The sequence below is a fragment of the Equus caballus genome, chromosome 9 (genome assembly GCF_041296265.1).
Source record: "Equus caballus isolate H_3958 breed thoroughbred chromosome 9, TB-T2T, whole genome shotgun sequence".
NCBI classification, from domain to species: domain Eukaryota; kingdom Metazoa; phylum Chordata; class Mammalia; order Perissodactyla; family Equidae; genus Equus; species Equus caballus.
Genome location: NC_091692.1, coordinates 64,732,553 through 64,750,747, shown reverse-complemented (window position 1 = coordinate 64,750,747; position 18,195 = coordinate 64,732,553). Strand labels below are relative to the sequence as shown.

The following is an 18,195-nucleotide window of genomic DNA, read 5'->3' as shown; positions in this document are numbered from 1 at the left end:
GTGCGTTCAAATAAAAGTACCGCACCTGAGGAATTTGCTCTAGTATTGTCGTTACACCAATAGGAATCCCTTAAGAAATGCAAATCTGTATTGTTTTGCCATGAATAAAGCGATGTTATCTAAAGGTAGAGACAAAGGACAGGATCCTGTACAGAAAGTGAGATTTTTGAGAGCAAAAAGAATTGGAATGGGGTCAAGTGACTTAAGGAAAAATAAAAATCTTTTGAAGTGAGCAAGAAACAGGAGGTAGAACAGAGCTGGTGTACACGTGGGACATGGGAGCACTCGGGGTGTCTGAGGGGCTGTGCGGGGAGAAAGATGGGGTGCAGTTGGAGGGACCTGGGAGAGAGGCTGGTGCCACACCTTTCTGTGTTGTGACATGACCGTGTTTCTGGTGGTGAGATGAAACAATGGACGAAAGTGGGAAAATGCCTAACTCTAAAACAGTGGTGCAATGGCTCATGGCACCTTATGAGCTGAAGCTTGTAAAGCACTTACCATGAGTCAAACACTGTATGAAGTGCTTTATATGCGTCACCTCAATTTCATCCTCCCAACAACTCTATGGTTTAGGTACAATTATTGGCCTCATTTTACAGATAAGGAATCAAAGGCACACAGAGATTAAGAAATTTCTATCTTCCCTACCATGTTCATTGCAGGATTATTCACAATAGCCCAGACATCATGGAAACAACCTGAGTATCCATGGACAGATGAATGGGTAAAGAAAATGTGTATATTTATAATGGAATACTATTCAGCCATGAGAAAGAAGGAAATCCTGCCTTTTGTGACAACATGGATGGAACTTGAGGACATTGTGCTAAGTGAAATAAGCCAGATAGAGAAAGATAAATACTGTATGATGTCACTTATACGTGAAATCTAAAAAGGCCCAACTCAGAGAAACAAAGAGTAGAATGGTGGTTGCCAGGGGCTGGGGGTTGGGGAAATGGGGCCACCTTGGTCAAAAGGTACAGACTTCCAGTTGGAAGATGAATAAGTTCTGGGGATCTAACGTAAGGCATGGCGAGTATAGTTAACAATGCTGTATTGTATACTTGAAAGCTGCTAAGAGAGTAGATCTTAAATGTTCTCACCATAAAAAAGAAATGGTAATTATGTGAGGTGGTGGAGGTGTTAACTAATGCTACAGTGGTAATCATTTTGCAATATAGAAGTGTACCAGATCAACACGTTGTACGCCTTAAACTCACACTATAAGTCAATTATACCTCAATAAAGCTGGGGGAAAAAAATAAAAGCACTCTTTTATTTCTGTGCTCAGGAAAACTGAAAATTCACATGTTAAAAAAAAGAGAAAGAAAGAAATTGCTCAGAGTACCACAGCTGCTAAATGCTGAATCTGAGTTCGTGCCTGGAGCCAGCGAGCCTCTGGGGTGGGTGCCGTGGACCACTGCGCGCCGCACCTTCCTGCCCGCGTTTGTCTCCTTCACCTACATTGTTTGAATACAACAGTTAAAAGCACGCTAACCACCTTGTTATCTTAGTTTAAATAAAATCGATTTCAATAATTAGTCAAAGACACTTGATTCAGCGATGTAATTTTTAAATTAGCCGTAATGTAACGTAACCGACTGTGCCAAGGAGGATGTAAGAGTTGAGGCAGAGCGCGCAGGGACTCGTAGGTCACCTGGTGAAAGTTACGCTTCCTTCCAGAGGCAGTGAGAAGCACTCGGTTTTAAGCTTTGGCATCAAGGCGTCACATTTGTGCTTTGGAATATCTCTCTAGTTGTAATGCGGGGTGTGTATTGGAGGGAGTGGGAACAAAACTGGAGACATGAAGATCAAGCTGAGAGTTCAGAAGAGTCTGAACTAAGACCAGAGCAGTGGGGATGGAGTTGGGGGGACAGACGGGAATAAAGGAAAGATTAACGGGTCACCAGTCGGTTGTGGGGAATGAAGGCGAGGTGGGAGTCATGTCTCTCCCAGGACTATGTGTCAATCACAGGGTAGTTGGGGAACACTTCAGCAAGACTGATTCTAATGAAATGGGATTTTACAACCATGAATACAGTTTCTTTAAGAAGAAAAATTTTTTACTCTTCTCCGTTTTTCCATTTTGGCTTTTCCTTCGAGTCCTCACTGTTTTCTTTGGGTCAAAGCCATTTTCGTTTCATCAGACATGCCATTCTTTTTACAGAAGCAATTCCAGCAGTTTCAGTACTTCAAACTTTAATTTATGGAAAGTCTATTCACGTCCCTCTGGGTCTTTTAAACAGGCAGCATCTTTGTGCAATTTCCCGGACCCATGGAGTTTGCCCAAGTGCTTGCAAATGCGTATTGTTCGAGGAGGTAAATGGCTTAACCAGAAAAATGATGGCTGACCTGTTGAAACCCTCTTGTGATTCCAGGCTGCCCTGGCAGGAGGCACCACCATGATCATTGATTTTGCCATTCCTCAGAAAGGCGGCTCCCTCCTCGAGGCCTTCGAGACCTGGCGAAGCTGGGCTGATCCCAAAGTCTGCTGCGACTACAGCCTTCACGTGGCGGTGACGTGGTGGAGTGACCAGGTGAAGCGCCTGGGGGTCCAATTTCTCCATTAGTCCCCCAGTGCTTGCTCTGCATGAGATCAAGAAACTGGTGATGTCAAAACATAAGAAGCTGGTGATGTTGGTTGCTTCCTGGATGACTGGAAGTCAGAATTGGAGGGAAGCAATTCCGTTGCATTTTCTTTTGTACCTTTTGAACTTTGACTCTTGTGAAGTATTATCAATTTTAAACACTAAAATTTAAAAAGGATCGTATAAAGATAATGGGAGAAATCCTTTATATTCATTCACAGTAGCCTTTCCTAATATTTAGTTCATGAATTGTAAATACTTTAAATGTAATTTTAAAAAGTACTGATGGCCCTTTTTCTCAACTTCAACAACTTCAGACTCTTTTGAATAGTATTTTTCTTCAGATTAGAACTTGCATTAGAAATGTTTCCCACCTGGAGAGAAACCAAGGAAGGGGAACACTGGGAACAATTTCAAGATCTTCTCCTGCTGTATCTTAACCTGGTGCTCTTCCTACACTGCTCTGCTGATGTCAACATCTGGTCAGATCATTTCACAAGAGAGCTTAACCAATAACCTTCCGTGTCCACTAAGTACTTAGGCCATGGCAGAAATAATAACATGATTCAGATAGAAAAGACAGTTTCGAGAGATGTTAAAATATATGTTCATTTCTCCCCATAAAAATGTGTATGTGTACTCTGGAAGAAATTTTTACTTGTGATTTAAATCAACATGTCTTTCTACATTGAGCTTAATTCAGAAATCTTTTTACCAGAAAAAGTTCACAAGAGTGACTTTATTTGAAGTTACCATGCAACTTACGCCCCCACTTCCACCTAAAAATTGGGCTTTACACACCAAGTTAATATAAAACAAATAATTGATCTTTAACAGAGAGTTCAGCAAACAACAGAGAGTTCAGCAAACAACAGCAAGGTTTATAGTCCACAGCTAAAGTTAATTTTTCTCCAAAATGCCATTCTAAGTGGTGCGTCTGATCTCTTTTGTGCTTTTAGCATCTTCCTGCCTCCTTCCATCCTTCTCTCCCTCCCTTCCTGCCTTCCCTTTTTCCTCCCTGTCTTATTTTATAAGATAGAGCAAAGGTGATGCTGTTTTCCCTTACCAGTGTTTCTCACACTTTAATGTGCAAATAGTCACCTGGTGAATAGTGTTAAAATATAGATTATGTTCAGTAATTGTATTATTTTGCTGGGGCTGCTGTAACAAAGAACCATAAACTGCGAGGCTTAAAATAGAAATTTATTGTCTCACAGTTCTGGAGGCTAGAAGTCCAAGATCAAATTTCGGCAGGCTGGTTCCTTCTGAGGGCCGTGGGGAAGAATCTGTTCCATGCCTCTCACCAGCTTCTGGTGGTTTGCTGGTGGTCTTTGGTGCTCCTTGGCTTGTAGAAGCATCATCTCAATCTCTGCCTCCATCTTCACATGACGTTCTCCCTGTGTGCATTTTGTGTCCAAATTTCTCTTTGTTGTCAACACCAATCATATTGGATTATGGCCTACCCTAATGCCCTCATCTTAATTACCTCTGCAATGCCCCATTTCTAAATAAAGGTCGCTTTTGGTAGTGGGGGTTAGGACTTCAACATATGAATTTAGAGGGGGACACAAGTCAACCCATAACTGTAGGTCTGGGCCAGGGCCTGAGACTCTGCATTTCTGGCAAGCTCCCAGGTGATGCTGATGCTGCTGGTTCGGGTACCACACTTTGGAGTGGCAAGGCTTAAGCTACTGTGCCTGAGAGTAGTGTAATGAGGGTGACAGGGATGATTCATGAGGTCACCTTCAGAAAGGCTCTTCTATGCAGACAGTAATAGGCATTTCATTTGAACAATGCAGATCATAATCCCCTTTGGGAAGCCCATTGTGTGAATATGTTAACAATGTTTAAAGCATTTTTTTTGGACTATAAAAATAATATATCCATGATAGAAAACTTGAAATTATAGAAAAGCAAAAAAAAAAAAAAAAATTACCATATCAAGTTCTGCCCTTGCTGTCGTCACTTAACATATCTTAGAGCTCATTCCATCATTTCCACAATGGCCACTATCAATATTTTGGTGATTTTTCATTCCTTTTTCTCTATATTTTCATTCGTTCATTCAGCAAATAGTCATTATGTGGCCACTGTGCACCAGGCACAGTTCTGGGACATAGCAGTGGACAAACCAGACAAAGCCCCTACTCTTATGGGGCTGAAATCCTAGTGGTGGGGCAGGCCATCAACAAGTAAATATGTAACACGCCAGGTGATAGTAAGGGAATAGCAGTGATGGAAGTAAGTAACATGTAATATTGTCATTTTTAACTTTTGCTGATTCAGTACAAAAAAATTGCATTGTTTCATTTTGCACTTTTTGATCGGTAGGAAGGTTAACATTTTTTCATATTTATTAGTCATTTGCGTTTATTGTTTGAATTGTTGGTAAGATTCTTCACCTGGAATGTTAGTGTCTTCTTATCAAGTTGAAGGAGCTTTTATCAACTAAGAGCAATAATCTTTATTTTCTTTTTTTGAGGAAGATTAGTCCTGAGCTAACATTTGCCACTAATCCTCCTCTTTTTGCTGAGGAAGACTGGCCCTGAGCTAACATCCATGCCCATCTTCCTCTACTTTATATGTGGGATGCCTACCACAGCATGGCTTGCCAAGTCATGCCATGTCCACACCCGGGATCTAAACCGGCGAACCCTGGGCTGCCAAAATGGAACAGGCGCACTTAACCGCTGCTATCTATCTATCTATCTATCTATCTATCTATCTATCTATCTACCTATATATCTATATATATATAGTTGCTGTTGTTGTTATATAATTTTGTGTTATATTTTTGTATATGTTTTATTTGTGTGTGTGTGTTCATTTGAACTTACAGAAGTTCAAACAATCTTATATGGTCAAATCTTCTGAGTTTTCCTTTGAAGTTTTTAGTCTTTAATGAGACTAGAATTAGACCCGCAAGAGCAATTACTGAGCTAGTTTTGATCTTAACTTGTCCTTTACCATTGGCATGATATTTCAATCTATAATAAGCAATATATGTTTGGTTTTCGTCCACATTTCTGGCACAGAGCTCCTAAAACCCTTGGAATTTCCTAAGTGATGAGAGCAACAAAAGTATCTTTTGTTATGTTAATGAGGTGACTTTTGGATCCCACCTAAGGATAGAACCAACCATATGATTAGAGGATTGGAACTTTCAGTCCCACCCCCAACCTCCAGGGAGTGAAGAGGGGCTAGAGGTTGAGTCAGTCACCAATGGCCAATAACTTAATCAATCATGCCTGTGTAATGAATCCTCCACAAAACCCAGAAAGGATTGGGTTCAGAAAGCTTCCAAGTGGGTGGAGATTTGGGGAAGGTGGCAGGGTGAAGAGAGCAGGGAAACTCCATGCCCTTCCCACATACCTTGCCCTATGCATCTCTTCCATCTGGATGTTCATCTGTATCCTTAGTTATATCCTTTTATAGTAAACTGGTAATCCAGTGAGTAAAATATGTCTCTGAGTTCTGTGAGCCACCCTAGCAAATTAATCAAACCCGAGGAGAGGGTCATTGGGACCTCCAATCTGTAGCATTCAGTCAGAAGCACAGGTCATTACCTGGTTTTGCAACTGGCATCTGAAAGGGCAGAGGGGAGGTGGTGGGCATTGGGGTGGGGAGTGTAGTCTGATAGGACTGAACCCTTAGCCTGTGGAAACTGAAGCTGTATCCGGATAGATGGTGTCAGAAATGAGTTGAATTGTAGGATACACAGCTGGTGTCTGGAGAATCCTTTGGTGGTATGGGGACTCTCCCCCTGTCACGCACACACACGTTGGATTTGGTGACCAGAACATTTTAGTTGGCAACCCTGAAGCCTCTTGAGGATTTCCACTGGTCCGCAGTCTCTCACCTACTAGGAGATGCCACTGGGTCAAGCTACATCTTCTACTTCCGACATCTAAGAACTCATCCTGTGGGTTTCAGATTTGAGCCCAAACCTTTACCTCACTTTAGCTTGGATTCCTTCTAGAGACATGATTGCTTCTGTTGCTGCCAAATGAATTTGTTTTCATTTCCTAGAATAATTTCTTCACATCAGGAGACAGGTGCTGAGAATTTTGTATCTAAGTATAGAAATGAAGTACTTTGGAGAAAACTATTAACTCTTCATGATTTAAAAGTATCCTAGCAGTAACAATTCATCAGATGAAATGGGGTCTAACCTGGGGGAAAAAAATCAAGACCTTAATTGCATTTTTCTGGAACTAAACTGATGTCCTTATTTTACTTGATTCCTTTCTGAATGCAACATTTTGGAGAATACTGAAATTATCCTTAAATTAAAGAGTGACATTTTGGTGTGGCGGTTCTTCGCTTTTAGGTTAAAGAAGAAATGAAAATCCTGACCCGAGATAAAGGTGTGAACTCTTTCAAGATGTTTATGGCCTACAAAGATCTGTACATGCTGAAGGACGTGGAGCTGTACACGGCCTTCTCTCAGTGCAAGGAAATTGGAGCAGTTGCTCAGGTCCATGCGGAAAATGGAGACCTGATTGCAGAGGTAAGCATTTGCATTCCACAGCTCTTGCAGAGAGGAAACAGCCACAACTTAAGGTGAAGATGATTGCCTCCAAGTGGGTAAACTCATTTAATGCATTGGAAGAACAGAAATCTAGAAAGCAATTTTCTGTGACTTGGAACCACCTGACTTGGTTTCCTTGATTCCCTGCTCTGAGTTTTATCCATACGGTGTATGCATTTGAATGACCATTTCCCTTTTTCAAACCAGCTATTAGACCTCAAACGTGTTTTATTATAAAAACACAAATATTTTTCTTTGTGTACCCAGCACATTTTTTTTTAGTAGCTCAGGCTGCTGGCTCAGAATGCCAATGTATGGACATCAGCCGAATCTGATGACTTAAGCAGTGTATCAGGTAGCTGTAGAAAGCCCCGCTCTTTTCAGAAACTGGGTATTAAAATGTGCTCTGGAGGGATCTGTATATTTATTTCTCATGTTAGTTCTGTTATTAATGCCCAAAGGGTACACCAGCTGCAAGATTTAAAGAGCTGTCTCTTACCCTTTCTAGTAGCTGATTTTTTCTGTCCCTAGGCTTAGTCCCCATTATAGTCAGTGAGATTGAGGCTCAGTGGCCAGGAGGCGGTGGGGGATAATGAGGAGGGAGCATGAGCTGGAATCTCAAACAGACCAGGGTTTAAACTTGACTCTTCCACTTCCTGGCCCTGTGATACTGGCAGGTCATTTGAACACACTGAGTCTTGACTCCTTGCATTTTTTATAAGGAAGAAATACCATTTTGAAGAGGGCAAGTAACTGGTCTAATATCATTCAGTGGGTTGGGGAGACTATGATTTGGTAAAAAGTAGAACTAACTACGTAATATAATCCCATGAGTCACTTCAACAGGGATCTAATATTGGGGACTAGAATATTTTGTTTGTTCTGAACCAATGTCTTAACATGGACACCACTTTTCAAAGAATAGGATTAGAACTAATCATATCTTTTTCACTTTTTCAATAAAAATAATTTAATTGTGAAATATGCATATGAAAAATTAACATGTACTATCAGAGTATCAAAATCACTTTTACCAAATATACATGCTGTGGCAAAGCTTTTTATTTTAATTTAATGATTTATTTATCTATTTTGCTGAGGAAGATGCTACCTGAGCTAATGTCTATTGCCAATCTTCCTCTATTTTGCATGTAGGTTGCTGCCATAGCGTGGCCACCAATGAATGGTGTAGGTCTGTGCCCGGGAACCAAACCCAGGCCACCAAAGCAGAGCACACCAAACTTAACCACTAGGCAGCAGGGCTGGCCCCACACACTGTGTCTACACAGATCTGAAAGCCTGGCAGTGTATTTATTTTACAATAAAATAATGGCATTTCTCATTAGTAAACTTTCTTGCCTGTGTATATGTTCCTGCTGCCTTTTTAGGGAGCAAAGAAGATGTTGTCATTGGGGATAACAGGCCCTGAGGGCCACGAGCTGTGCCGCCCTGAAGCGGTGGAGGCAGAGGCCACGCTGAGAGCCATCACCATAGCCAGCGCTGTGAACTGCCCTCTCTACATCGTACACGTGATGAGCAAGTCTGCGGCAAAGGTGATCGCGGATGCGAGGAGAGATGGTAATTCCTGAGCGCTAACCTCCCTGTTAACTCAGGATTAGCTAAGGAGTGAGGTAGAGTAATGCACCCTCTGCTTTTGCTTATGAGAAAGTTGCACATGAATTTCCACAACTTTTCTCCCTCCCTTCTTGTTAGCATCCTTTCTGTTTTCGTTCATCGTGCATGTCTATTTTTGTCCTCCTTTTTGCTCGTCTTCATGACTGCTTCTCTCCTTCAGGTTATTTCTTCACTGTCCTTGGAACCTCAAGACATTTCCTGCATCCAAGAGTCTCCCTCTTGAACACCACGAGCAGCCCACTTTTTAATCTGATGGCTAAATGTGGAGTCTCCAGTTTCCTTTAAAATGGCTTCCTTGTGTCTTAGGCATCTCCTCTATCCCTCCAGAACCTGGATCAGGATGGGGCAGGGCACATGGCAGGTGCTCAACTAATTTCTTTTGAGTTGAGTTGATTTGTCCAATAGCAACTTGGGTGTTGGTGCAATTGAAGCAGTTATCCAGATAGTGTTTTCATGACAATTATTTTAAGGTTTTACAACCAAAGTTATTTTTGTCCCAAATTGCCTAATTGCCTCAGTTACTTGGTTCAATTTAATATGTAAATAGTCACCTTAAAAGAAAGAGAAAAGCTTCTACTTTTGATAAGAATTGGGCAGAGAAATAATTTCATTCATCTGCAAGTATTGATAACGGAAGGACAACAAACAAATAAGGTGAATTTAATGCAATGACTTTAGACCCACCTGGGATCTGCTGGTAGTTTTTACTGTCTCACTTTTAGGAACCTGAATAATTGGAAATAGTCTTGTAAATCTTCCTGGCTGTTCGTTTGTTTGTTTAAACTGAAACTAGCTGCATTTTCATAATATGGATTATAAACACTATGAAAATAGTTTTATAATGCCTATAATTGACACTAAAATAAATTTTTTCTGAATTGCTTCTTGTTGCATGAAAGTTCAATATGGACTTTGTGCAAGCTGAATGCATTTTTAAAATGTAATCCATAAATATCTTATGTTAAGAGTAAACTCAGTGTCACACAGGTGTTAATAAGGTCTTTACCAATCATTTCTGGTTGCCTTTCCCCCCCACATATAACATCAATTTCAGAACATGAAAAAGAGCACAGCACTTCAAAAAGAAATTACTGCAATTTTTAAATTACAGTATTAGGTTTTTGCCACCAGCTGGCGCTGTTGCTAACTCTGTGAAATTGGTCCTATAATTACTTGCTTTATTGGTCATGTACCATGTCCTACAGCCTGTCAATCAGGTCCATAATGTCAGAATATGATTTAAGGAAAAGCAAAATCAGCAGAAATGAGCAATCAACCCACCAGCAAACTACGATTTTGACAGTTCTGGCAGGAAACAGTTTCCTGATCTTGGGTATTTATTTTGCATGAGGATAAAATTCCATTTGGAGCAAAGTAAAAAGCTGGGGGAGGTTTTAGAATGTAAATCATAGGCAGAAAACTATTAAACTTAAGTATGGACATTTTACTTTTATTTTAAAACTTTATTTTATTTTTTTGAATATGTAAAACATTTACGTTATCCAGAAGTCAAGATTATATGTTTAAAAAATGTGTTCTCAGAGAAGTCTTATTCCTTCCCTAGCTCCTGCATTCCACATCCATACATAATTATTTTTATTAATTTATTTTTTGCCTATCTATATAGTGTTTCTCTTTACAAAAACAGAATATATGTATATTCTTACTTCTCTTTCCTACACGAAAGGTAAAATACATAGTGTTCTGTATCTTGCTTTTTTTCTACTTGAAAATATGTCCTAAAGGTTGGCTCGTATTAGGTGTAGAGTTTCTTCATTCTTTTCTACAGAGTGTGCCATTGTATTTGCTCAACTAGTCCCCTACTGATGGACATTTGGGTTGTTTCCAATCTTTAGCTGTTACAAATAAAACAGTAGTGATGGCCTTACGCACATGCTACTTCATATGTGGAAGGTGTATTTGTTTTCAATTGCGGCTGTAATAAATTATTGCAAATTTAGTGGCTTAAAACAACACAAATTTATTATCTTATAGTTCTGGAAGTCAGAGGCTGACACAGGTCTCACTGGGATAAAACCAAGGTGCCGGCAGGGCTGTGTTCCTTTCTGGAGGCTCTAGTGCGAATCCTTTTCCTTGCCTTTTCCAGCTTCTGGAGACCAACCACACTCCCTGGCTCATGTCCCCATTCTCCATCTTCAAAGCCAGCAACGGCGAGTTGAGAACTTTGCAGTATTCTGCTCTCCTCTTCCACCTTTCTCTTCTCCTTTAAGAACCCTGGGCTTACATTGAGCCCACCTGATTAATCCAGGATAATCACCTGTCTCAAGTCCTTGATTTAATCACATCTGTGAAGCCCTTTTGCCATGTAGGGTCACATAGTGCCAGGTTAAGGGGATTAGGATATGGACATCTTTGGGGTGCCATTATTCTGCCTACCACAAAAGGGTATCCTCAGGGTAGGGTCCTAGAAGTGGGCTGGCTGGTTCAAAGGGTGGATGCATAGATCCTGTCTGGATATTGCTAACTTTCCTTCCAAAGGGATTATAAATTTGGAGTATTTAAAATGTCACCCAAATGTTCTGATGGAGTCAGACTTACTGTCATGACACTTGCGAAAATACTGTAATGCACAATTGTCAAAGAGGCAGCAGAGCTCCGGAATAAATTAGCATAAGAGATTTCCCACCCCGGCCTGTGACCCAGCAGGAACGGAAGGAGCAGGGGAGGACCGGTCGTGAACGGTGCCCAGCTGTTCACATGCTGACCACATCAGCTACCCCAAGGACAGGGCCCTGAGGAGTACAGAGTGACAAGACCTGGTGGGTCACGCTAATGTTTTACAGAAGATTCATCTACTCTATCTGCACTCATTCATTATCTAACATAATTTCTGAATATAAAAGAGCAATACAAATCTGTTAATTTTTATCTTGTTTAAATAAGAAACAATTCAGCCTTACAGATTTATAATACGAATATTTCCAATCTTTAAACACCTTTGCCGGCCAGTTCTATCATTGAGGGTCTTGCTGTTTAGAATGGGATCCCAAGAATGCAGCCTCAACATCCCCTGAGAGCTCGTAGAACTGCAAACCCCTGGATCCCATCCAGACCCACGGACCCCATCCCAGAGCCACTGAATCAGAGTGTGCGCTTGTAACTAGAACCCCAGCTGACTCACAGGCATATTAAAGTTTGAGAGTCACTGCTCCCCGAGGCACAAAAGATAGCCAATTATTCATTGTCTTTATTGTAGTGGCCTAGAAATACAATGCTGTTAAGTTTTATTTTATTGTTGAATTACCAACTCTACACCCAGAAGAGAGCAACATGAGGGTTAGTGATTATAACAAGATTGTCCAGGGCTTAATATGTGCCGGGCACATGTTTTAATATATCTTATCTCACTTTGGGTTTTATTATGCACTATCTCATCAATGCATTTTAGTATACATTATCTTTTTAAATTGTCATAACCAAGGCTTCAAGATAAATCGTATCACTGTTTTGTGACTGACGAAATTGAGGCTTGGGGAAGTTTGGTAAATTAAGCCCAAGATCAGTTTACTAGTAAGTCCTGAACCTGGAATTGAAGCCCACGTCCAGCTGAGCCCAAAGCCCCGGTCTTTTCCATTACTCTACACTGTCTTCAAGGGGAAATTGGCTTACAGAATTGGGAAATGCAGATGTCAAGTTTATACCTAATTGGTTTTGGTTTTGTCCTTACATTTAAAAAATTTATTTAAACATTATCATTTTGTTATTTTTTAAATCATTATTGAAAGAAAAACGTGCCGGGAATGGAAATGATCAAGAATGCATTAAATGGAAAGTAAATGTCCTCTACCTGCCTCAGCTCAGTCCTTGGAACTAGAGATTTTTAATCATATCTGTCTTTAGTTTTTTGGGTGGTTATCTCCAAAATTCTAAACCCTAATTTTGTAGGTAGTGACATAATTTTTAACAGTATCACTTGACTCTCAACTATGAAAAATGAGCAATTTAACTCATGTAAATCTTACCTCTCACCTGAGTTTTGCTAGTAATAATAGTCACTTCACACAATATACTTAAGTGTATGTGTTTTGGCTATTATTTTTAGTGGTATCTCTTCATTCTCTATTAGGCTGAAAATGAATTTAGACTCCCTGCATTACCCTCTCTCCTCCTCTTGACTTCTGTCAGCTGTATTATTATCTTTACCCGATCGGTGATTACAGCATTTTCAGTTGGTTCTGGAACTATGATTAGGTCTTCCATGTTTTGTTAGGTTAAGTCTAAAATTTAGAACTGTGAAAATGTAAGATTGTGGAAATAGTCTCTGTAGAAACAGTTAGTGAGAAGAGAACCTCAGAGAAATTTCTATCACTACCTTGGAGTACAAGCTAACGTTATTCCAATTAACTCTTGGAGCAGCAATTGCCAAGTGTCAAGGTCAAGTGGGTTTCCTTTCCCACACTCCAATAAGATTAAAAGCATGCCTTATTTTACTACATATTTAGACCATTATTGTCTTGTAAAATCTTTTTTCCCTTGGAATTTTTCCAATTAGCTCTTTTTAAAATAGGTTTAGAAAAGAAACATGTACCTTCTTTACCATATCATGAAGATTTTCCAGCTTCTTCATCCCACCTTCTATTGAGTGGAATCAGCTCGTATTGAATGAGATCAGCTCTTCTTGCAGAGATTCTTTTTAGGAGAATCTTTCGACTTTCTGTTTTATTTTTGATGGTTACTTTCCATTTCTGCTGTAGAGATGTCATCCTAGGATTTTTCAGAGCATCCTAGGTGGGATATACTGTTTCTTGTTTCTCTATCTCCCTGTTTCTTGAATTATCTTGAAGATTCTCAGGTAATTTTTAAAGTAAGAGTTTTGGAAGGTAAATTTTCTGGTTCCTTATCTTCAGCTTTTTTGGCAACTTTAATGGGCATAGAATTCTAGGTTTGGAATTATTTCCTTCTGAATTACAAGGGTACCATTTCACTCTCTTCTGGTATCCAGTGTTACTGATGAACAGACACATGCCAATAAAATTCTTGTTCTTTGTTATTAACTTTTTTCACCGTCTGGAAGATTTCTATTTTTCCTCTTCATCTTAGAAGTCCAGAAATTTCATTCAGAATATGTTTAGCAGTACATCTTGTAAATGCCTTCATGTACAGAGGCCTGTTTCAACCTGAAGACTGATCTTTGATTCTGAAATTTTTTCTCCTATTGTTTCCTCTATGTTGATTTTCTCTGTTCCTTCTCCTGGAACACCCCCTGTCAGACCTTTTGATTAATCCTCCATGTCCTTTAACTATTTTCAACTTAAAAAAAACTGAAAGTTTTGCTCTGCATTTTAGAAAAGGTTTTTGTTTACTTCTTCTGCCCTTCTGATAAAGCTTTGTTTTGGTAGTGATATTTTTATTTCCAAGAAAAATTTCTTGCTCTCTGATAGCTATTTTTTTCCACAGTTACTTATTTTTTTTATTTTAATGGATTCATTATCTTCTTGATCTCTTTGAGAATACTAATGAAGATTTTTAACAACTTTTCTCTTTCTGGATTATCTCTGTTTCTTGCTGAGTCAATTTTTTGGTTTTTTAGCATCTTGGCCCTTCTTTTTGTGTTTGTTTTTTCTTCAAGTGTCTGGTGATCCTAGGCTGTCTGTATTCATGACTGGACAGTTCAGGAGATTAGAGGGGGAGCTGGAGTGGATTTCCTCTGCTGCTGTGCAGGTCTGTTTCCTGAGCAGGGCCTGGCCCCACATGAGAGCACTGGCTGTGAGCTTTGTGAATGTAAGTGGGGCATGGTCACTGGTAATCTTCAATTTCCGGTGGGGAGGCTTGACCCTGTAGCACCAACACCACCTTAGGAAGCTTTGTTCCCCAGGCAGAGGTGAGGATGGATGCCAACTGCCCCAAAGCATCCTCTTTTCCTCACTTTAACTGCTCTTTCCACCTGAGGAGGAATTTTTTTCTGATACTGTCTACTCCTTCGAGCTCAAGTGTAGTGCTCTCTACTTTCCTTTATTAGCTGTTGCCATCCCATCTGCTTTCTGTCTTCCTAAAATCTATCAAAACCTCTGGTCAGCCCTGGTTCCTCTTTCATTCTCAACGCCGCCTGGATGTTGTTCATCTTTCGTCTGTCTTCACTAGTGTTTAGATGTGAACTGAGAAGGAAGTGACTGGAATGCATGTCCAGTTCACCAACTTTCATTTGATCCTTAGGTTTCCCTTAATTCCCACCCTGATCCTTTCTTTTGGTATTCAGCACCTGCGATAGAAAGTAAAAAGCACGTTACAGGAAAAAGAATAAGACATTCATGTTCAAGCCATTAAAAACCGAGTTGCTTTTGACAGTTTGCAAGGAATTTCAATTTCATGCTTATTTTAAGTCTTAGTTAATCTAAGTTCAGTAACTAGAACTAGGTTAGTTTGCATCCTTCCTGTGAGAAGCCACTTTTGCAAAAATGAGGCAAGAGAATCAAAAGACTGTGCGTAGGATGTTACCCTTTTCTTTTAGAAGCAGAATCTGCCGCTCTTGCTGCATGCCCAAGTGTAAAGTGGGACAGACCAGTTGGAACTGTGTCTCATGTGGAAGTTCCAGTCTGCCCAGCCCAGACCTCTTTCAATCACCACAGTCTAGTCTTTGTCCAAATAGTTTACGTCTCCTGATGTGCCGTTGGCCTCAGTGACACTTTTTATTTTGGTTTGAGTAGCTTTGATTATACATCTTCCTCTTGCCACATATTGGCATGTGGAATTATTAATAGTCTTTTAAAAACATATATTGCTCACCTCTCCTCCTCACCTCCCAGTAGAACTTTCACACGCAAGGATATGGATTCACTATTTTTCTGGTACTTTGCTTAGAATGGTGGTGATTTCTCTCAGCAACTTATTTAATGCTCTAGTTGGTATATATCTGTTATAATTTGCTTCCCAATTATGACTGAAATTTTCAGAGCTTTTTTTTTTAGTTTCCAGCTTAACTTGTCCTAATAAAGTTCAACTCTATTTTTATATCCATATTCCTATCTTTAGGGTATAAATATGACTCATTTGAACTTATTGATAAATGTTTTCTTTATACTTTTCATAAAAAAACAAGTTATTGGACACCAAATAGATGCTAGGCACTGTGCTCTTGACAGTAGTGTTGCAAAGTTGATTAAGATAATTTTGGTTCTCAAGTAGCTTACAGTGAACTGGGCTCCATTGTGGTTGGGTTTTTGTTTGTGTGATTTGGTTTCGTTTGAGTTTGGGTTTTCCTTATTGGAGAAAGCTCTATGTTCCAGGTTTATTGCTGTAAAATACAAACCTCTCTTGCAGAGAGGTTTTAGATGTCCTATTTTCCATTTTATTTAAACACTGGCCCCATATGTTCCTCTTGCATTTGGGGAATAAGGAGGAGAAGGGGCCACCCTGTGGCCATTCCTTTCCCATGTGGTCGCACTGACCACTGCTTGTTAGTGCTGACTAAGAGTAAACCAAATCTCCTTTACATGAGTATGATGACCTGATGCTTGGTGATCAGTGCTGTTCCTAAGAAAGGGTTAATGTGTGGCTGAGTCAAGGTGGATTTTAGTCTCAGGATTTCCTTTTTCTTTCTTGTACGTGATCATCTGAACACCCCGTTTCTCCTTTAAATTTAGAATAAGAAGCTTCACCTTCTAATTGCAAAGCAGTTGAAAACTGGCCATGCAAAAACATTTTTTAAAGTAGAATGGTGTAGCCATAAGGAAACTAACATTTGTGGACCATAGTAGTTTGCTGGGGCTGCTGTAACAAAGTACCCCAGACTAGGTGGCTTGAACAACAGAAATTTATTTTCTCACAATTCTGGAGTCTGGAATCCGAGATGAAAGTGTTTTCAGGGTTGTTCGTTCGGGGGCAGCGAAGGAAGGCTGCGTTCCAGGCCTCTCTCCTGAGTTTGTAGATGACCGGCTTCTCCCTGTGTCTTCCCTCCGTGTGTATCTGTGTCCAAATCGCCTCTTCTTCTAAGGACCCCAGGCATATGGGGTCAGGGCCCACCCCAATGACCTCACTTTAACTTAATTACCTCTATAGAAGACCCTGTCTCCAGATACAGTCACATTCTGAGCTACTAGGGGTTAGGACTTTAATGTTTGAATTTTGGCAAGGGACACAATTCAGCCCATAACACGAAGTGACTCCAGAGTCCCAGGAAGATGCTAGGAACTTCCGCATACATTAATTTATTTGATCTTCACAAAATTGCCACACTAGAGGGATGTTATGATTCCATTTCATGATGAGAAAAACTGAGACTAAGAGCAAGGACTCATCCTGCACAAGGTCACCAACTAAAAAGTAGTAAAATCAAGATTTGAATCTAAATCTTTATAATCTATTCTGTTATGCTGTTTCTGTGTATTTTCTTTCTCAGTTATCTTCTTCCTTTGTAAATGTAATATCTTGAATTGAAACAGAGCCCAGGAAGGTTCTACTCTATCCTTCTAGCTAGGAAAAATTACTTTTATAAATATGTTTGGCTTTCTGTTGGGCAGCCAGTTGTTCCACTCCCGGGCACCTGGGTCAGCTTGTCCGCATCTTTCACCCTTCTCTAACAGATCCTGTGACTCGGTTAACTGCTGCTCCCAAATCCGGACAAGGTTTTAACATCCTCTCTATCACTTTCATCTAATAAGCTAGATGTCTGGTTGGGGGAGTTTGGATTGGTTTGATGTGCTTCATTATTTTGAAATCTTTAGAATCTCTCCAAGGGCAAAACTCTTTTAAATGAGAGATTGCATCATAAGTGCAGAGTCCTTTTTGGTTTTGAGCGAAAGGATGGAGAAAGAAGGAGGGAACGTGTATGGGTGGACAGGGTACAGTGTAATGTGAATCTTGCTGAGACAGTGAGAGGAGATTAATGATGAAGATGTACTATCTCCCAAGAGTTGCTGAAGCCATCTGGTCTCAAATGGAGTCAGGAGAGTATCAGACGAGGATGGAGACAGCACTTTTCATTACTAACCTGTTCAGCATAGTAAGTGAAACTGGAAAATTGCTCACCCACATCCACAAATAGCTTGTGGTTGACTTAAACATTTAAAAATACATGATCTTTACCAAGAAATGAAAAATAACACTTTTCCTAGTAACATAGTGCATACGTATGATATGATACCAGAGTACGAAGATTCTAATTCTAGCGTACTACTTGCTACCCATGTGTCTTGGGCAAATTAGTTAGTCTCATTGAGCGTCGGTTCGATCTGGCAAACCAGCAGGAAGGTTGTCGTGCAGGTCAAATGAGATATGACCTTCAAGCAATATTTGCAAACTATATAGAGTGCTATACTTTTTTTTTTTGAGGAAGATTAGCCCTGAGCTAACATCTGCTGCCAATCCTCCTCTTTTTGCTGAGGAAGACTGGCCCTGAGCTAACATCTGTGCTCATCTTCCTCTACTTTACATGGGGGATGCCTACCACAGCATGGCTTGCCAAACGGTACCATGTCTGCAACC

The 18,195-nt window shown here is 40.1% G+C and overlaps 1 protein-coding gene across 2 annotated transcripts in view; it reads left to right on the top strand.

The window, feature by feature from the left end:
* The window catches only part of DPYS (dihydropyrimidinase), a 76,685-nt gene that overhangs the window by 11,819 nt on the left and 46,671 nt on the right, over positions 1–18,195 (top strand). For both annotated transcript variants that reach the window (XR_011421334.1, XM_003365613.5), the window contains exons 2-4: positions 2,379–2,537; positions 6,919–7,098; positions 8,508–8,697. Coding sequence is in view for 1 of the 2 variants with exons in the window: in XM_003365613.5 (XP_003365661.3) it covers positions 2,379–2,537; positions 6,919–7,098; positions 8,508–8,697 (529 nt within the window). In the remaining variant the exon portion in view is untranslated. The remainder of the gene's footprint in view (positions 1–2,378; positions 2,538–6,918; positions 7,099–8,507; positions 8,698–18,195) is intronic.